The sequence below is a fragment of the Canis lupus genome, chromosome 36 (genome assembly GCF_003254725.2).
Source record: "Canis lupus dingo isolate Sandy chromosome 36, ASM325472v2, whole genome shotgun sequence".
Classification (NCBI taxonomy): domain Eukaryota; kingdom Metazoa; phylum Chordata; class Mammalia; order Carnivora; family Canidae; genus Canis; species Canis lupus.
In genome coordinates, this window is record NC_064278.1 from 5,799,871 (window position 1) to 5,819,730 (window position 19,860).

The 19,860-nt window shown below is 42.7% G+C and overlaps 1 protein-coding gene across 2 annotated transcripts in view; it reads right to left on the reverse strand.

Annotated features, from left to right (window-relative positions):
• The window catches only part of LY75 (lymphocyte antigen 75), a 124,430-nt gene extending 109,973 nt beyond the window's left edge, over positions 1 to 14,457 (reverse strand). For both annotated transcript variants that reach the window (XM_025471109.3, XM_025471108.3), the window contains exons 1-3: positions 14,300 to 14,457; positions 8,115 to 8,486; positions 1,994 to 2,164 (exon numbers count right to left, since the gene is read on the reverse strand). In XM_025471109.3, the coding sequence (XP_025326894.2) occupies positions 1,994 to 2,164; positions 8,115 to 8,486; positions 14,300 to 14,393 (637 nt within the window). In that variant the 5' untranslated portion in view covers positions 14,394 to 14,457. The remainder of the gene's footprint in view (positions 1 to 1,993; positions 2,165 to 8,114; positions 8,487 to 14,299) is intronic.
• Positions 14,458 to 19,860: the final 5,403 nt, after the last annotated feature.

Consider the following 19,860-nt stretch of genomic DNA (forward strand, 5'->3'; position numbering starts at 1 on the left):
ATTTGAATGTCCTAAATAGCAACTGAGTTGAATGTGATATTTGGTGAAAACAAAATGGGTGGATTTGTAAGTATATTGCCTAAAATTTCCTTATTACCACTGGGGCCTTATGTCTGTAAATCCAGGAGCTTCCAGTGGGATGGCAGTATGTTTGCTATAAAATACAATCTGCATGGTTTAACAATCCTCAGCTTTGAGAAATTCATAGTCCTGCTTCTTTCCTAAAAATAAGTCTGAGAGGTATATGAATGCTACCATTCTCACCCTCACCACCCAAAGGAAGCTAAAGACATTGAAACTCATGATAGTCAAGGAAGCATGGTAAAGTGGGATAAGTACAGTAGGGAATGAAGGTCAGGGATCCTGGAATCTCCAGGCTCCATACAAATGCAGTCTGACCCTGATAGGCCATGTTATCAATCTGCATCTGGTGCCCCTCACCTGAAAAATGAGGGTTTACACTAGATAACCTCTAAACTCCCTTTCACATTGAAAATTTCTGATCCAGACTATAGCGAGGTTTATATGAAATCAGCACTTAGTTGACCAAACACTGCCTAGTATCAATTGTAGCCGAAGCAAATACTTTTATCTTTCAGTAGGTTCTAGGATCTAAGCCTGTGCGTCTACCCAGAACAGTGATTCTTAAAGTGTGGTCCCCAGACCAGCATCATCAGCATCATCTGGGAACTCACTAAACTCCAAATCTACCAAATTATAATTTCTGGAGGTGGGCCCCAAAATTCTTTTCTTCTAATAAATTTTTCAAGTGATTCTGCTGTAGAACCACTAACTCAAAATAACCTCTTCTAGTTGCTTAGAACTCTTCATTTTGAACTCAGCTTCCTTTAAAGAGGGATCAGTATTAGTAATATCACCAGCTTGGCTACTGGAAAAGGTATGATAGTATAGTTGTTTAAGGCAAGGACTTCAAAACTGGATTTCCTAGATTTGAATCCTAGATATAAAATGTATAGCTAAGTGACCTTAGGCAAGTGTTGTAACTTCCCCCATGCCTCACTTTGCTCATCTGTAAAATGAGCAGTAAATAGTGGTACCTACCTTACAGGGTTGTGTGAAGACTGAATGGATTAATATAGTTTGAGTGCTTAGGCTAGTACCTGCCACTTGGCAGGGCCCTATAAGTATTTACTATTATGTAGGTCTGGAGCTTTTCCCTTACTCTTTATTATACATTCTTCCAACCAATTGCTTATTTAAAAATATTTCTGGAGCACTTACCACATGTCAGGTACTATGACCTCATATAACTCTCATATGGCTGGTAAGAAGATATGTCTCAGTTATATACCAGATCATGATGCAAATGTTACTTTGGTCTCTCTCTCTTTCTAAAGAGCAGTGAATTCTTTAGAACGCCCTGCGTAGTTTCCTTCTAGTAAGAAGCTATTAGAAAAAATGCTCTGCCTAATATACCGAAATGGCAGGACGAACAGTGTCACTAATGCTGTCCCAGGGATATAGGTCTCTGTTGTCCCTTACTCTTTGCTTCAGGCCACAAATATACTTAAGTCTCTACCATCATAACAGTTTTTCTTCAACCTATCTACCCCCAAAACACCACCTTTGCTCCATTTCCAATCCATAAAACCTAAGAGGTTTTCTCTCCTTCTGTTCATACTCTAGTCCACTATAACCTGGCTTCCACGACCACTGGTCTTTTGAAACTGCTCTAGTAAAGGTTACTCGTAATTTCCTAACGGCTCATGCCTTTTCTACTTCCTCTTCCTACTCCTTTGTCTTCAATGGCACCATCCTGTCTTGGTTCTTGCTTTGGCCTGCTTCTGAAAGCAAATTCATAGCTACACATTATTTCTCTCTCCTTCTCTCTCCTTAAATATATACTCTTTCTCTGGGATAATATTTGTTGCAGTCATTTTTGAGTTCTCTTAGACCCTTCCTTCTCCCTTTTGCATCACATAAATGGTATCCATTTTCTTTCCATATATAAAGTCTGCTAGTCCATACATACCTGGTTTTAAGCAGATGCCCCACATTTTATCATATTCATAATTTAAGGTGGTTGCACACCATGGCCCACCGTAAGTTTCGTCAAGAATGCACTCATGATGCCAGGTCCCATTAACTAAGAATGGAAATTCACAAGGTCTTCCGTAGGAGTTCCCATCTCTGGTATATACCTCTGTGGTGTGGGGAGGAAGTAGAGGAAAGTTAAAAACTGGTGGCTGTTAAAAACAGTCACTTTCAGTTAATGAATTCCTAAATTTTCTGTAAGGGAAAGATTGCTGTTTTCACTTAAGAGAATATGGTATCTAAGTAGGCTGTAGTGTGAACATTTAGAGCATGGAGCAGACTGCTTAGGTCTGGACTTGAATGCTGGTTCCCCCACTGACCAGCTGTGCAGCTATAGGCAAGCTTTCCAACTTCTACTAGCCTCAGTTCCTATATTTGCAAATAAGGAATATTAGTATCTAACTCACAGGTTTGCTCAAGAAGATTCAATGAGATAATCTATATAAAGCTTCATTTGTTATGGTGTGATGAAGAGCTTAATGATCCCAGCTTGATCAACTGAATACCATGGGTGGCGGAGTACTTCATCAGAAGGGATGCCCTGCCTGAGACTAAATTTATTTATTTATTTATTTATTTATTTTAATTTTTATTTATTTATGATAGTCACAGAGAGAGAGGCGGAGACATAGGCAGAGGGAGAAGCAGGCTCCATGCACCGGGAGCCCAACGTGGGATTCGATCCCGGGTCTCCAGGATCGCGCCCTGGGCCAAAGGCAGGCGCTAAACCGCTGCGCCACCCAGGGATCCATGAGACTAAATTTATATTCTATTTTCTTTTCTTAGGAAGAGCATGGCCAAGAAAATACCTTGGAATCACTGGCAGAGGTGTGTGTGTGTGTGGACTTTGGAACAACTGTAGTTAGACAGATGGACACACAGCCCCCTTGTTCACAGACTGGTGGTTCTACAAGGAATTGGGGTTGTGGGTTTCGAGGAAGTGGGAGAAAGAACAGCTGGATCTCTGAGAAGGTTCTTGGAGAGGAGCAGAGCATGGCAATTCAGAACATAAAAGAACCAGCTTTAGCTAGGCAGTGATTGGAATAGCTGGTGGCCATCAAGGTAGCAGAACTAGTTTTTCATTTTAATAATTTCCTCTGATACATGGAGAGGAACTGAAAAATTATTCCAACCTCAAGTATGCCTACAAATACTAGCGGAAGTGCTCAATACTTATGTGGGTAACAGTTCTCTTGGAAAGGCATTTTTATACAACAGCTGTGTAATTATTTTGGTCACTTTTTCCCATATCTTTAATTTGTTTAAAACCAAGGTCATTATCAGATCAAATAATGGCTTTAGGTAAAGCATAATAGTCAGATCTTATTACCCTTTATCAGGCTATTAGAATCCATTAAAAAGTCTCACAGATTTGCTTAAAAGTGTGCTTTAAGAGAGTATTTGATTCCACATTCTTTATCATTCTCAAACATTCATTTAACTGAAGTATGAGACTTAATTTAACAGTTTAGAATATATTAAGCAGCAGTACAGCAAAAAGTGAGAATAATCTAGATGCTTTTATTTGCAAATAATCTTTTAAGGAATATTGATTTTGTTTTCCTCTGACATGTAAATGCTTTTGGACAGGATATTTGTTAAAAAATGATTTGACCTTTTATTTCATAGGGAAACTGCTTATTACTTATGTTACATTTTTAAGGATACCAAAGCTCATGACCACTTCTCTTCTTATATAACAGCACTTAAAAGGATTCTCTGAGCACAGTAACTATTACTTGTAGAACCAACAGTTTCTTCCTAAAAAATCTTGTGTTTCAGTTATATGAGGTATTTTCACATACATTTATTTCACTCCTTCTTTACCATAAACCTGTGAGAGTAGTAGGGCAAGTATTACACTTTTTTTGTGAAATCCCCATTTTTGCAGTGTAGAGTAAGACATTCAGTAAACTGTAAGTGACAGGGATGAGAACTGGCTCTCTCAATATAGAGTCCTTGACACATTAAGGACAACTTATGACTTTACTGGCTGCCTTCTCAGGTTTCAAGTTATGTATCATAGCTCAAAGCTAGGCTTCAATTAAAAAGCTCTCCTATTCACAATATCCTTTGAAGAATGATAGGCATATAACAACAACAACCACATTAGTAGCAGCTAAATTATGCTAACTATTCAATGAAGAGTTTCATTCTCACACATTCTTCACTGCTACTACACCTCTTAAATCCCATGTGTTTCCCTAGAGAGACATGCTTTTTCTGAGAAGAATCTTGTCTGAATGTGTGAATTTATGGTAATAGCACTCTTAAAACAACAGCATATTCTACAATAGGTACAAATTTGTGATTTCAATCACTTACATGGAAAACTACATTAATTTCTTCATGAGGCAAAATAGCTTCTATGGTTAAAGGGGTTGGCAGGCTCCTAAGAGTTGTTCAAAATGTAGACAGTTCAATTTCCTCTCAATTTGCCAAAAAGTCAAAATTTGAAGAGTCAGAGTGAGCTCAAGATATCTTAATGATATAAATGCTTACCTGGATGCTAGGCAAACACAGTTCACTTGTAACATTTATACAACCAAAGTTTTCTCTAAGATAAACACGACTCACAGGACGGGGATTGGAGAGAAAGGCAACCCAGGACACAATGACAAATAATCTTTCTTATATTAGAAGTAAAAAAAAAATCTTATATAGCAAAAACCAAGGTAGATATAAAAAAGCTATATTTGGGGAATTCAGTCATGGTTGAATGGTAGCTTTGCTATAACAAGCTGGATAACCTTGGACTTCAGTCTACTGGCACTCAAGTATCTTATCTTTCTTATCTCTATACAGCTAGGAAAAAGGCAGGGCAGGAACCAATACAAGGAGTCTGAATGAACTGTCCCAGATAAAGTCCTTAACTTAAGACAGTAGTCTCTAATCTAAAAACAGGAAAGGAATGCATAAATATAAAGGAGTAAAACTGCCAGGCCTTAATATGTGATTACATTGGAATGGTGAGAGAGGAAAGCAGGACATTCTAGGGTGACTCGTAGATTTCTGACATGCACAACTGGGACGGTACCAATCACCTGGAAAGGGATGGAGAAGAGGAGACAGGTTTGACCATGGCTTCTGTGTAAATTAAAACTTGAGATAGGTGGCGATAAGTTGGAACGTGGGTCTTTTCTCAGAAATCTCTAAATTTCTTATTTGAAAATCCAGTATTCCATATATTGGATTTGGTAAAGTCAAGAAACACCTTCTGTCTGTGGGCTCTTGCTGGTAGCACTGTTTAGCTCTCTGTGGGGTGGTAGCCTAGGTGGGTTCTTAAACTTTTTTTTGTGCTACTGATCATTTTGGCAGCTGAGTGAAATGCACAAGTCTCCTTCTCAGGAGAATATTACAAATGCATAAAATAGATTTTAGATTGAAATTCTGGAGACTAAAGGAATTTATAATTACAACTGTATCCCTCAGAAGAATTTGGGGCAGGAGACAGACCCCACCAAGAAAATTATCCTTTCTAGTGTTTGAACGGAACAAATACAATGAAATAAATCCAGTTCAAAAGGCATTTTCCCTTTCATTCCATGCTCTCTCTTAGCTACCAAGTTAGAGAAAGGCTTTCAAAGTGCAAAATTTAAACTTGCCATTAAGTGGCATCCAGAAAGCAATTGCTTCTTTTTTTTTTTTAGGTTTTATTTAAACTCAAATTAGTTAACATATAGTGTATCATTAGTTTCAGAGGTAGAATTTAGTTTCATCACTTACATATAACACCCAGTGCTCATGATAGCAAATGCCCTCTTTAATGCCCATCACCCATTTACCCCATCCCTCCACCGACCTCCCCCATCAATCCTCAGTTCTTACTCTCTTATGGTTTGCCTCCCACTGTATTTGATCTTCTTTTTCCTTCCCTTCTCCTATGTTCATCTGTTTTGTTTCTTAAATTCCACATATGAGTGAAATCATATGGTAATCTTTCTCTAACTGACTTATTTCACTTAACATAATACATAACATATTACATTCTACCTCCATCCATGTCATTGCAAGTGGCAAGATTCCATTTCTGATGGCTGGGTAATATTCCACTGCATATATAGGAGGAAGCTGGCTAGCAAAAACAGACTTGTTCAACTACTCAAGGATTGAGGATTAAAGAAAAGGAAAACCCTGTCTCTGATTCTCTAACTTAACATTTTCCCCTAAGAATAGAGCCTGACATCTCAGAAATCAGATGCATTTTCAGTAGGAAATAGAAATAGTTACTATAGGAGAGAAATTTGTGCAGGTAACTGGAAGACTAAGGTGCTAAATTTAGCTTAAATGACCTTTGAGAGAAAGGAAAAATCTCTGTAAAGCTAGGTAAATTTACAAAGAGCAAAAGTGAGATAATAGTTGACTTAAATAAGATGATGAAATATATATTTACATATCAACATTTAATGTAATTTAGAGCAACATGATGAAAAAGATTTATTTGGGTGATACCTGATTAAATTTAGAGGTTTAAAAAATAAACCTACTCATTATTTGTTTTTTTTTTTAAAGTAGGCTCCAATGCCCAGCATGGAGCCCAACTCCGGGAGCCCAAGATAGGGCTTAAACTCATGACCCTGAGATCAAGACCTAAGCTGAGATCAAGAGTCGGACACTTAACCAACTGAGCCACCCAGACACCCCAATCAATTCATTCTTTTTAAACTTGGAAATTTGTTATAATCCAGTTTCTAGACCCAGAACAAAGTTTATGATCAGCTTTCTCATATGCAATGTTCATATACAGTTGACCCTCAAATAACATGGGTTTGAACTGCAAGGGCCCACTTATATGTGTTTTCTTTATATATAAATACACTACAGCACTGTAAATGTATTTCCTATTTCTTATAGTATTTTTTTTTGAGAGAGCACACACATGTAGACACACATGTCATGTGCAAGTGGGGACAAGGTGGGCAGAGGAGAGGGAAAGAGGATCTTAAGCAAGTTCCATGTTCAGTGCAGAGCCAGACTTAGGCTTTGATGTCACCACCAAGAGATCATGACCTGAGCCGAAACCAAAAATACAATGCTTAACTGACTGAACCACTCAGGAGCTTCTCCTTTATGATTTTAATATCATTCTCTTCTCTCTAGCTAACCTTATTGTAAGAATGCAGTATGTTATATATACAGCATACAAAATACGTGTTAACCAACTGTTTACGTTGTCAGTAAGCCTTGTAGTTAACAGTAGGCTATTAGTAGTTAACTTTTGGGTGAGTACCCCTAACCTCCATATTGTTCAAGGGCCAATTGTATTTATTTTTTGAAAGCAATTGAAAGCAACTGTATTTATTTTTGAAAGCAAAGTCCACTCTTAAAATCATAAACACAAACATCAAAGTGTGACAGCCATGCCAAAAATAAAAATAAACTCACATGAGGTCTTCAAGTTTTTCCATTACATAAACATCTGTAGGCAAGGAGAGATACATTTCCTTTATTTTTTTCCTTTTTTTTTTTTAATTTTATTTATTTATTCATGAGAGACCGAGAGAGAGAGAGAGAGAGGCAGAGACAGAGACAGAGGCAGAGGGAGAAGCAGGCTCCCTTTGGGGAGCCAGATGTGGGACTCGATCCCAGGTCCCCAGGATCAGGCCCTGGGCTAAAGGTGGCACCAAACTGCTGAGCCACCTGGGCTGCCCTTTTTTTTCTTTTTAACCTTAGAATAGGTTTGATTTCTTTAGGTCATTTGAATTTCATCTTGTATGAAGGATTTCCTGTTACTCTAATGTTTCCTTTCTTTTGCAGTTCAGAATGTAATCATAGGAAATACATATTCTCATGTATCATAGAGATTTCAAACCCCAGGTTTACTACAGAGTGACTGTGTGATCTCTGACAAGGCACCTAACCCCTTCTAGCCTTACCTGTAAAAGGGGAAAACTAGCACCGATCTCACACAGGTAGCTCAATGTTAATGCTCAGTGCCCGGAATTGAACGCTAGCTCCCTTACCAATGCATGACTTTATTTGTAATCAATTGTTCATGTTTAATGTCACATTTACCAAACACAACAGCAAATGACTTAAAGTCCCTCTCCAATACTCACCACGATAAGGCTGGTCACAGAGGTTTTCCTCTGTGCCTCCTTTCTTCCAGACATCAGATGAATTTGTACTTGCTATAGCATGTCCATTCTTCAGAGCCAGTCGGTACTGGGCAGCTCCATACAGAGAGTAGTGCTCACATTTCCACCACAGTGAGGCATTGGAGTTACAGCTGAACATTCTCAAGGAAATTGTGGGTTTGGTAATACCTAGCCCAAGGCACTTCTGGGATTGCAAATGAAAGAGCCGATGCTGGGACACCCACTTCCACAACATGTCCCCACTTCCATCACAGTCCATCGCTACTATCCAGTCATTCAGTGGCTTGATGCACTTGCCCGTGTTTTCACTGACGATGGTGAATGGATCATTGCCTGAGTCAAGATAGTCAAAGAAGACATTTCAGGATTCTGAACTGTGTGGTCAGTGTGCCTTGTCCCCTGCTTGCTGATGAGAGTCTGAGCACCATTGGACTATTCCCACCCTCCACACTCTATCAACTGTAGTGTACTATACAAGGTCAGAGGACAGTGGTAGCCAGGGAGACAGTATAGCATGGGTTAAGAGCATGAGCCAGTCTGCCAGGGTTCATAGTCTGCCTCTGCTACTTATTAGTCATGTCAATCAGGGCAAGTTATTTAACCACTATGCCTCAGTTTTCTCTTTTGTAAAATAGTACTTCATATGGTAGATGTGAGGTCCAAATGAGCTCATTTACGTAAAGCACTTAGAATAATATGTATATTTGTTATTGTTATTCCATGAAATATCTTCCCACACATACTTTATTTAATGATATAAAGAAGCTTTTTAGTTTTCATCTGCCTTAGACAGGTGGTCTAAGGTCAATGAAAAATATCGAGAACCTATTCAGGGCTGCAGTTCAGCTTTGCTTATACTTTAGCTACTATGACAGGGTAAATTTATTACATGGCATTAACATGTCTCAGAGGATATGGGGAAACTTCTGAGGGGGCAGAAGTAGAATAGTGGGGTAAAGGGATGAGAGGAAATGAAGGTCTGGATTCTGAGGGTAGGAGGGACTCATGGTCAGCTCCACCATCATACTTTCAGGAACTTGATGGGAAGTCTGTGAGGAGGGGCCCAGGGGGCTGCTGACTGTGTGGATCATAAAGGGAGGCTGAGCCTAGGCTCCAGAAATCACCTGAGATACAGAATCCAACACCCAGAAGGTTTGCACAGTGGAAAACTCAGAAGCATCGAGTATAAGCTAGAGGCTAAAGGAGAGACCTTCCCATGAATTAGGGAAGACTTCAGTGACGATAGAAACTGAAGTTCTGTTAACTTGGTAGAATAGGACTTCAGAATAAAATCTAATTTGGTTTTATGAAAATAAAGCAATGCATTGTTTCTTGCACACCTGAGCTTATGGAACAAGATTCACATGTGTTACAACAAATTACAATTGAACAATTTGGCCAGTGCTTTTAGAAAGAAAAGTTTTTTGAAGTTATAGCACAAAAGTTCATGCTGGTGAGAGTAAAACTGAAATATTTTCGACAAATGTAAACAATCATTGTCAATGAACCAAAGGGTTCAGCAGAAGGACCTATAAAACTTTAGTTCCCAAACGGCACTTTCATTTTGATGCCAGCTTCACAAGCACTGATTTTACTAACGCTAAATATCTTTTCTAATAATAATTCACAGGCTTTCAGAGTTAAAAATTCTCATACCAAGGACTTGAGGGGAAATTTCACCATATAAATAGTAACTATAAAATTAAGTCAAGTTTCAGCTTGAACTTGAAATTAAAGAGAATTTTTTTTTGTTTTAAACAGCAGCGGCAACAAGAGAAACAATAGGAACAACCACAAAATCCCGTAAAACATTAAATTACTTCTGCTTTCAAATCTGTATTTTAAAATATCACATAGGGCTGCAGCTAGGTGTCTTTGTCATATCAGCTTCCATCCTTCACTCTTCTTTCTTTGACATTTCTCTGCCACTCTCTACTTTGTGGACACAATTTGGGAGGACAGATAACAAAAAAGGAAAACATATTATCTTAGAAGATTATCACTCACAGTTTCTCCAATGTCCTTCTCCCACACATTTAACATCCACTTAGACCCATGAGGGTCTCTCAAAGTATTCTCTCTCTCCTAAACTATTCTCTCTCACTTCTCCAAAATAAATCTCGCGTTCCAAAGTATCAGGAATTACGCAGAAAAAAAGAAGTCAGCTTCCACAGGAAAGCAGGCATCCACCACCCTTGCTGGAACCTTCCCTTCCCTTGCCCTATGGTCTCATTGTTCTCTTTTCTGGAAACTCTGCTCTATGCCCCTTGGACCCAGATAGGTGAACTAGGCTAGCAGCAGCTTTGCTACCTTTGTGGTTTGAAGTTCTTAGACTTTTCAAATAGCCTTTGCAGAATTCAATATATTAGCTACAGTTCTTAGTATAGTAGAAGCAGTGGAATAAGGATTTAGGGGTCCTAGACTGAAGACCTATCTCAGCTACCAGTTAGCTGGGAGACCTTGGGGAAGTCACTTACTATCCCCAGGGTTTTTGTATCTTCAAATCTAAGATAAAAGCAAGAAAAAAATATATATATATTAGATAGTATATAGTAGTAACATTGTAGCCTTCCACAAGACAAGTTTTCCTAGCCTTGCAGGTTTTACTGGTCTTTGCTAAGTTCATTGTATATTGTTCTTGAACAGATGTCCACAACTTTATTATGTCATGCTAATGCTAGTAGCATTTTAGGTCATTCTAATCCTTTTAGTATCAGGCATGTGGACTTAAGGAACAGTGACACTTCATACTCTTTGGAAGGGAAAGAAAATTAACTCTTTCCCATTTACTATGTGTTTTACTTCTGGGACACCCATAGACTTAACAAGCTTGTAGAAACTCTGGAAGTGTACAGGAAAGGTGTGGAATAGCATGCATAAGCTATGTTAAAAAGGAGTTGCCAAACTTCTTACCTAATTGAAACATCTATGGTCATAAATACTTGCCTTATTCTAAATCTGTCTTTTAACCAAGTCTGTACAATGTTTGACATCTATAGTGGTCACTTAGCACAAATATTAATTATTGATATGATTTAAGGAAACTTGCTATTAGCCTTCATACATAGTGTATGTGTAAGCATTCATAAATAATACATAAGTCTTCTCATGGTGTTTCCCCATATCTTTCCTTACCCTTGGCAGAAGCTGTTCAGTCTGCTGAGTCTTGCGACCCTATTGGGATGGTGGATTGAAGAGTGGGAAGGATTGAAAACAATTCCTTTTTAAAGAAAATGTGTTAAATAAGGGTATATAAAATATTTCAGGAATGTATTACATTTTGAAAAGGTAATTACAGAGCATGATTGCATCTTGTTCATGTTACCTTATATTGGTCCTAAATGGGAATTTTATTTTATTTTAAAAGATTTTATTTATTTATTCATGAGAGACACACACAGAGAGAAAGGCAGAGAGACAGGCAGAGGAAGAAGCAGGCTCCATGCAGGGAGCCCAACGTGGGACTCGATCCCAGGACTCCAGGATCATGCCCTGGGCTGAAGGTGGTGCTAAACCGCTGGGCAGGCTCCCTAAATGGGAATTTTAATATTTACTCCCACATACAATATTTGGGCAAATCTTAAAGGCAGAGGTTGATAAAAAGAAGCATCCCTAGTAGCAAGTTTTATACGCTACATTTTACATAAACATTCTAGTTGTGTCTGAGACGAAATAGTTAAGTAGCATTATCATATACTGAAAATGAATTTTTAGTATGCCATACCCATCAGAGGAAAACTATCTCTTATTGCCTAATCATTAGGTAACTTTTTCTTACCTAAACCAAAGAGCCTTGCACATTCCAAAGAGAAGTTGAACATCAACATTTTATAATCACAGACAAATGGAAAGGGAGATGAAGGCAAAAGGATGAAGATTCCCCCCCTAGTTTTAGGGGGGAACTTCTACAGCTCCCAATGTTAAGTATTTTGTGGAGTTGCCACCATGTGCGCCGACTGTACAAGTGGAGTAGAAGAGTCAGAAGTCTGGGTTTGCCAGTTCAAAAACAGGTCTGGAAGTGACCTTGGATCCATGATAGTCTACTAGGAGTCAGAAAGTTTTGGGGTTCAGATTGGGTGGTATGGGCTGGTAAGAACCTCAGGAGTCCCAGAAGGATTGGTTTACTTCAAGCTATTAGCTCCCCAAGGAAGCAAAAAAGTAAACTAAGCAATTGGCATTTCCCCAAAGACACAGAAGAGCTCCTTCAGCAACTGAGCAACCCAGACTATCCGCACAAACCTAGCTGCATACGTGTAACTGAGTACATGCCATTACCAGTATGATGAAGCTGACACACTGCCAAACAAGTTACTCAAATGGCTCGGGTTTCAAAACTCCAGCGCTTCCCTTAATGGGACCACAAGGTCTAGTCTGAGAGTACATGTAAGCTGACCAGAGCAGCTGCTGAGGGTAAGGAAGGATGCAGGAAAACAAATACCTGCCTGGACCTTGTTCAGGGATAATGGAGTTAAGCTGGTGCTCTTTGGTTTGGGTTGATGAGAAAGGCCAGGGATTGGAGAGATTGCAAAAATTAATCCTTAATCTTGAATTCTGTAGGGGAGACAAAACAGCTAAGACTAAACCGGAAGTAGGCAGAGGGAAACCAAGACTTTGGTGACTGAAAGGTTAGTGTGCTTTGACTGTAGTTAGTCGTGGCAGTGAGGTTTTTCTCCGTGGACTGTGGGGCAGGTGGAAGAGAATTCTCACAGCCAGTGAAGGGCTTTGGGGATTCGCACCCCTCAAGCAGCGTGAATCAGGACAGTATTCACTAAAACGCCCTCGATGTAGATGGGGTGATGTCACTCATACCTGGGAAGCTTCTTCCTATCACTCTCTGAGAAAAGTGTCAATCTGGCAGGAAGCCACTTTAGCTGCCAGGAGAAAATAAGAGCCACAAGGAGCCTACCGTTTTCAAAGACTTCCTTGTGCATCTTTTACTTCCTCAATACAGCAAAGTTAACAGAAGAGGTAGGTGGTGATGGCTCACTGACTGCCCACTATGCAGCGCGACTAAGAGTCCTCTGGGGCACCTTCTGCCAAGGCAAAAAGAAAGTAAAAGCAAACCCCGGTTGCTGCGGGGGGCGGGGGGGATGGTGAGGCTGGCACTACCCAGAGCATCAGCGCAGTCTATTCCTGGTCCTGCTTCCGCAGTCAGAGGCAGGAAGGAGGTCTGCGGACAAGTGACCTGCGCTCGAACTTGCAGCCCTGGGCCTCCTGGGGGTGGGGTGGGGGGTCTGGGAGCTGATAAGCCAATTAGAAGAAAGGATCGCTGCTCAAGGCTTTCGGGGAGGGCATCATAACGGAATTACGATCATGGTCACTTTGGAAGACATGGCTTAACCTGACTTCCTTCTGACGTGCACCTTTGGCGAACGCGGAGCAAAGTCGGGGAATCATTAATCATCCTTGGCGCTGTGGGTAGACAGTTCCTCTAGACACGCAGTGGCCCAGGTGACCAAGAGGCGAGGGAGGGGCGAGACGGGCTGGATGGGGTTTGGGGGGTCCTGGGGAGCCCTTTACTCCAGGGAAGCCAGCTTTTAGAGGCGAGAGGACAAGGAAGGGGGGGGACGGGCACAGAAAGGGCTGTGCGCCTTCTCTACGGTGGCCTCTTCTCCCTCAGCACGAAAAAGGCCCTGCCCTCCACGCCCCCCCCGTCCTCCACGCCCCCTCCTGCTTCCCCGCCCCCCTCCACGCTCCCCCTGCCCTCCACGCCCCCCGCCCTCCATGTCCCCCCTCCACGCCCCCTCCGCCTCCCCCCTGCTCTCCACGTACCCCCTCCACGCCCCCTGCCCTCCACGTCCTCCCCCTGCCCTCCACGCCCCCTCCACCTCCCCCTGCTCTCCACATCGCCCCTCCACGCCCCCTGCCCTCCCCGCCCCCGCCCTCCACGCTCCCCCATCCCCTCCCCGCTCCCCTGCCCTCCACGCGCCCCCCCGTCCTCCACGCCTCCCCCCTGCACCGGAGAGCCCCGGAGCGCCTTCTCCCCGGCCCTCCCCTTCGGCTCACTCGCTGGGCTCCAGCCCCCTCCCGAGGAAAGCAGAGGGGAAGAGACCCGAAGCGCAGCCCTAACCCGAACCGCGGAAAGTCGGCGGACCCGACGACGTCGAGGGCCCTAGCGGCCGGCAGGCTGGCGCGCCCGCGGTTACCTGTGCGGCCTGAGGGCTCGGCCGGCCGCAAGCACCTGAGGAGGAGCACCAGGAGCTCCGCCGCGCGACGGAGGGTCGCCCAGCGCGTCCCCATCCCGAGCGGGTCCCCAGGCGCACGCGGCACCCACCCTCTCGCGGCGCTCCGCCGGCGCTTTTGCCGCCCGCCTCCCGGGTCCGGCCCCGCCCCCTCCGCCTTCGGCCAATCAGGCGGGGCGGGGCGGGGCCTCGGGGCGGGGCCTCGGGGCGGGGCGCCCGCGAGCCGGGAGTCAGGCTCCGCTCCTGGAGGCGGGAGGCGCGCGCGGAGCGAGAGGGCCGAGTGTCGCGCAGGACCTGGCAACGCCCTGGTGGGCGGGGTGGGTGCAGTCAGGGCTGGGTCCTCCGTAGCGCACCTCCGCGTGGGAGGACGTCTTCACTGCATGACTGCGCTGCAAGGGCACCCACATCCTCTCGTGCCCCAAAGGCGGAAACCTGCGCCCGTAGCGTTGTTGCTGCGGTCAAGCCAGGGGATCCAGGTGTCCCGATTGAGGCTGTGTATCTGGATAGCGCAAAGGCGAGGTAATGGCACGCTGCAGTTTCACCTGCAGTTGTTAAAGAATTAAAAGCAAGAGCCACTCGAGGGACCCTACAATCAATAGTTCCAAAAGATTTAAGCCACATAAGCACCTGACTTTTGCAAGTAAGCTCTTTTCTTAATAACAATCCTGTAGAAATGTGGCGGTCTGCATCACAAACCAGCGGTGTGACAGTGACACTTATCCTGTCCCCGTGGGGTCTGCAACCTCTGTAGCTAGTCTGACCCTAGTTGCCTGGTCGTAGATGTCCTATGTTTTCAAACCCCATAAAGGCACATGATGTGTGCCCAGAGTCGCCTGCATTGCTGTCCCCTGAGCAGCTTCTACCACGAGGGGAGGACATCTAGGCTGCCTTTCTTTCTTTTTTTTTTTAATTTTTATTTATTTATGATAGTCACACACAGAGAGAGAGAGAGAGGCAGAGACACAGGCAGAGGGAGAAGCAGGCTCCATGCACCGGGAGCCCGACGTGGGATTCGATCCCGAGTCTCCAGGATCGCGCCGTGGGCCAAAGGCAGGTGCCAAACCGCTGCGCCACCCAGGGATCCCCTAGGCTGCGTTTTTGATTGCAGCCGCCAAGGCTTCACGGTGACTCCCAAATGCGCCTTGGCTCCATCCTCTCCCTGCCGGGGCCTTTCAGCTCAGTGGATACTAAGCACCTGCCACCACAGGGATGGGCACCTCGCAGGGTGAGATGGAAAGACAACATCCCTGCTTGCTCAGTGTTACTGAGGCCGCACACAGTTAACTCGGAGCAGAATGAACGGGGAGACTGGACAAAGCTTCAAGGAAAACAACACCTAAACTGGGCCTCGGGGGGTGCATAAGAATTTGACCGTGCAAAGCTACTTGGAGAAAAATAGTGACGGACCTGCAGGAAAAGTAGTGTCAGGATAGGTCAGTCCAGTAATGCCCGGCCCGCTGAGTCCTGTGTGTGCCTGTGTTGGAAGTAGTCGTGGTAGAGGCTTAAGTGGAAATGACAACAGAGAGGTGAGTTGTGGCTGTTTTGTGATGTGCCTTGAATATAATATCAGCGACATTGATTTGATTCTCTAGAACTTGCCAGTGGAAAGTTCTGAGTAAGACAATCTGCTACTGCTCTGACTCCCTCTGCATTTACACATTTACGGCTGCTTGCCTTGGTGATCCTGCCCAGCTTGGAGCTAGTTCAGGGCAGTGCTCTTATCTTCTCATTTTTACCTTCTTACACTGAGTACCAGAGTAAGCTTTCAATAAACATTAGTTTACCTACTTAATGAACTCCTAGAGCCACCCCCTTAGCATAGGACCTACAAGAGCTCCTGCTTGCATTATGTTGAAATAGTTTCTCAATTGACCTTCCTACCAGTAATTTCCCTTTTAGGCAAAGGAAACACTCTTAAACACTGTTTGGAACATGTCACCTTTCTTCTGCTCACATCCTTTCAGTGCTAACTGGGAATTCAGAGGGATTGTGAACCCCTGAAATTATATATAGATTATGAATACACTTAAAACTTTTTTTTTTTTGAGAAAGAGAAGAAGTCCAAGGTTTTTATGAGAGTCTCAAAGAAACCCATAATACAGAAAGAAAACCTATCTAGGATAAACCAAGCCCTTCTATGATCTGAACTTTTACTTTTAGTCACCTTCCTATGTCACTCCTTGGTTCAAGCCACCTGTCTGAACCTGTCTTGCCTTTTCCTATCTCTGCCCATATATCCATATGGATAAATGGATATATATATATATATATATATATATATATATATATATATATATATAATATATCTAAAATGTCTCTTTTCCCCCCTCTCTTGTCTTAGTTCTACCCTTCCAGTTAAGGCTTTGCTCAAATCTCACATTTTATATAAAATTTCTCTAAGAAAAACCCTGACCCTTGGGGATTCTAAACATCTGGATAATGTTGTACATTCTAGTCACTTGCTGCTTGAGTGATCACCCCTTATTTGCAGTTTTGCTCTCTGTGGTTTCAGTTACCCTCAGTCAACTACAGTGCAGATGATTCTTTTTCTGATATGTGGTCAGAAGGTCAATAGTTAAAACTCTGTCCCTACATCATTCAGCTCATCAGGTAGGCATCTTATAATTTCCCGTCATCACTAGGAGGATGAGTATAGTATAATATTTTGAAAGAGAGAGAAAGAAAAGAGTCACATGACTTTTATTGCAGTATATTGTCATAATCTCTTACCATAACTAATTTATAAATCAAGCTTTATCATGGTTATGTATGTATGTATAGGAAAAACATAGTATATATAGGGGTTGGTCCCATCTATGGTTTCAGGCATCCACTTGGAGGCTTGGAATGTATTTCCCATGGGTAAGGAGGGACTACTCTATTTTTTCTGTAGTTACATGTGCACTGATACTCCATGTAGGTTATATGTTTTAAATAAATATTTACTGGGGATCCCTGTGTGGCTTAGCAGTTTAGCGCCTGCCTTTGGCCCAGGGCGCGGTCCTGGAGTCCTGGGATTGAGTCCCGCGTCAGGCTTCTGGCATGGAGCCTGCTTCTCCCTCCTCCTGTGTCTCTGCCTCTCTCTCTCTCTCTCTCAAGTCTATCATGAATAAATAGATAAATCTTTAAAAAAATAAATATTTATTGCCTATGATGACAATAGAAAGCAGTGTATCCTTCAAGTCTTACCTTGAATATCACTTCCTTAAAGAAATCTTTCTTGACTCTACAGTCTAGGTCAACCTCCTCTGTGATAGGTTCTCAATGCATCTCACACTTTGTCTTGATAGCACCTAGCATAGCTGGATTAAAGAGTTATGCACTCCCTCACTGGTGGAATGTCTGGCTCCCTTTCCAGGCTGCAGGACCCATGAAGGCAGTGTCTGTTTAGGCACTTCTATGTTCCCAGGACCTGACCCATGATTTGCTGTATGAATGAGTGAATAAATACACAGTAAGTGCCTCATAAAGGATGAATGAATAAATAAATACATGGTAAGTGTCCGGTGCGGGCAACAGGAAGTTTAGGCATTTAAAAAAGGGAGAAGTCAGCTGGGGTGGATGGGTGGGAGGGTCTTCAGGCACTAGTGTTGAATGTCCTTGGATGAGTAATGGTCAGTAGATAGGGGTGGTGGGGAGGACACTACATGGACTGAAGCAATGATGTGAGCAAAATAACAGACATCTGCCACTGGCCGGGCGCCAGGCCATGGGGTTGAGCATTTCCGGTGTGCTTTTTTTTTTTTTTTTTTTCATTTTTTTCATTTTTTTATTTTTTAATTTTTATTTATTTATGATAGTCACACACAGAGAGAGAGAGAGAGAGAGAGGCAGAGACATAGGCAGAGGGAGAAGCAGGCTCCATGCACCGGGAGCCTGACGTGGGATTCGATCCCGGGTCTCCAGGATCGCGCCCTGGGCCAAAGGCAGGCGCGCTAAACCACTGCGCCACCCAGGGATCCCTCCGGTGTGCTTTTGTATCTGATAATCATCCTATGAAGAAACTATTATCATCCTTATTTTACAGATGTGGAAACCGAGGCAACATAGACAAGATTGATATAACTAGGCCAAGGTTAATAGCCATAAATGAGGATACCAAAATGGAAATCTAACTATAGAATGTGAATGAATGTGTGAGAGTGTATTATTTTCTTCCCAGTCACAATTAGGAAGAGGAAACATGAGCTTTTAGATCTTCGAAGTGAAGTTTTTAATTATAAAATGTATCATATCTAAAAAATAGTAGCTAGGCTTTGGGCCTCCTCCTGACCATGTCCACCTTACTTGCACACAGAGGTAACCCCTCCTCAGAGTTGTTTATCATTCCTTCATTTATAGTTTCCCCATAGATGATTCATTCCTTAAATAGTCTATATAATGTTGCAGGTTTTTGAATTTTATGTAAGTGGAATCATTTCAAGTTTTTTTGGGTACTTTTTTGCTCAAAATCATGCCTATGACATTCATCTGTGTATTCATCTGTGTATGTAGCTATAGTTTGCTCATTTTTATGCAATGTTCCAGTATAAGAATAAAGCACACTTTATGCATTCTCTTGCTGGTGGACATTTGAGTAGGTTCCAGCTGGGTAATTTGCTATACTTAGCAATGCTTCTGTGAACGTTATTGTACATGTCTCCTGTATGTGGCTAGATTTTCCTGAGAGTGTGTTCTTAGAAATGGAATTCCTAGAGCATAGGGTATGTTCAACATCATCATCATTATTAGACAATGCCAATGTGCTTTCTAGTTCGCACTCCCAGCAGTATGTACAAACCTTCCCACTGCTGAACATCTTCCATACTTGGCATCAGGGACATCTGGGTGGCTCAGCGGTTGAGCGTCTGCCTTTGGCTAGGGGCGTGATCCTGGAGTCCTAGGATCGAGTTCCACATCGAGCTTCCTGCATGGAGCCTGCTTCTCCCTCTTCCTATGTCTCTGCCTCGCTTTCTCTGTGTCTCTTATGAATAAATAAATAAAATCTTTAAAAAAAATACTTGGCATCTTAACATTTTTGTGGGGAGCAATATGGTATCTCATTATGGTTTTAGGTTGCATTTTTCTGGTTTCTAAAGTAGTTGAATATACTTTCCTATGTTTATTAGTTATTTGTATTTCCTTTTCCAATTTGTATTCAGGTTGTTTGCCCATTTTCTCTCAGATCCACTTTCTGCCCTCCTCTGCTTTCAATCTTAAGGGCTTGCTCTGAATTCTCAGGTTCCCTTTCGCACTGCCTTCTGGTTAGGTTCAGGCCAATGAGAGTTACTGGCAGGAAATGGAGGTTTGGGAGGGGGAGAATCAAAGGTGTTTCTTTCCTCTATGCTTTGGGAGCATGCTGAGCTATGACTGTGTCTCTTCTATGGTTCCAGCTCCTGCCTGGAAGCCCCACTTTTTGTGGTCCAATTCCTACCAGGCAATGGTGCAGTGCTTCCAGCAAGTTTGGGTGGTTCCTTCTCCAAGGTTCTAGCTCCCACAGGGTAGCCTGGGCTCTTACCTGGGTAATACTAGTTCTTCTCTGTTCC